Source organism: Lucilia cuprina, chromosome 2 (genome assembly GCF_022045245.1).
Source record: "Lucilia cuprina isolate Lc7/37 chromosome 2, ASM2204524v1, whole genome shotgun sequence".
NCBI lineage: Eukaryota > Metazoa > Arthropoda > Insecta > Diptera > Calliphoridae > Lucilia > Lucilia cuprina.
The window spans coordinates 60009543-60010633 of NC_060950.1; the positions used below are offsets into that span (position 1 = coordinate 60009543).

Consider the following 1091-nt stretch of genomic DNA (forward strand, 5'->3'; position numbering starts at 1 on the left):
TTTTGTTGTTATTTTTTGTTTTTAATTATTAATTGAACATTTTTATGGCTTCAAATTGGAATTTATATTTAATCTCTATAATTAAAAATATACAATATACTAGTTTTTAATAATAATTATTTAAAACTAACTATTCATATAAAACAACAAAAACAATGTAAATAATAATAATAATAAAATGTAAACAATTAATTTACATAAAAATGCTATTTTTTTATAAGTTTAACAACATCTGTTTTAATTTTGTATTAATTTTTTGCTTCCACTTTTTTCTAGCATTATAAAGTTTGCAAAGCATGAAGGGTTGGTTTGATGCATTTCGAGACGATGGTGGACCCACACTATATTCATTTTCAAATCGCACACCCGTAACGGGTGATGTATCCATTGTTGCCGTATCTGTATTATTTGCAACATTCTATGTTGCTTTCTTAGTTATATTTCCAGGTGTAAGAAAACAGGTGAGTCTGTTTGAATTGTTAATTTGCTTGTTACTTTTTCCATTAATATTTATGAGGATAATAAGTATAATATTGTTAATATATAAATATGTGTATTAGGTATATAACTTTTTTAGAATATTTTGAAATTTGAAAGGTTATAATAAGGAACATTGTTTTAAATTTATTAATACAACATCGAAAATGTAAGGTTCATACCAAATCTTGCACATATTTTGGTAATTACCCTAATGTATATGTTTGGTGTAATTACACACAAGAAACAGTTACATTAGTATAATGAAATTTGTTGTCAACTGAATGCCCCGATTTCATTCAACTACAAATTGCTTTACAGAAAACTAGTTTCACAATAAATTTTAGGTTATGAAGAACAATAATGACATCAGAATATAGTTTAAAAAGTAAATTTTAGGTTATGAAGAACAATAATGACATCAGAATATAATTAAAGTATTAGGAATAAAATTTGTTTTTCTTAATTCATCATTCTAGTTCACTACTACTTGAGTTTTATTTCCATTCTAGTTCAGTTCTAGTTCAGTTCTAGTTCAGTTCCAGTTCAGTTCTAGTTCAGTTCTAGTTCAGTTCTAGTTCAATTCTAGTTCAGTTCTAGTTCAGTTCTAGTTC

General features: G+C 25.3%; 1 protein-coding gene across 1 annotated transcript in view; it reads left to right on the plus strand.

Moving 5' to 3' along the window:
* The first annotated feature begins 281 nt into the window (after positions 1 to 281).
* The window catches only part of LOC111684742 (dual oxidase maturation factor 1), a 35502-nt gene continuing 34692 nt past the window's right edge, over positions 282 to 1091 (plus strand). The window contains exon 1 of the mRNA XM_046956482.1: positions 282 to 525. Coding sequence (XP_046812438.1) covers positions 297 to 525 — 229 coding nt within the window. The 5' untranslated portion in view covers positions 282 to 296. The remainder of the gene's footprint in view (positions 526 to 1091) is intronic.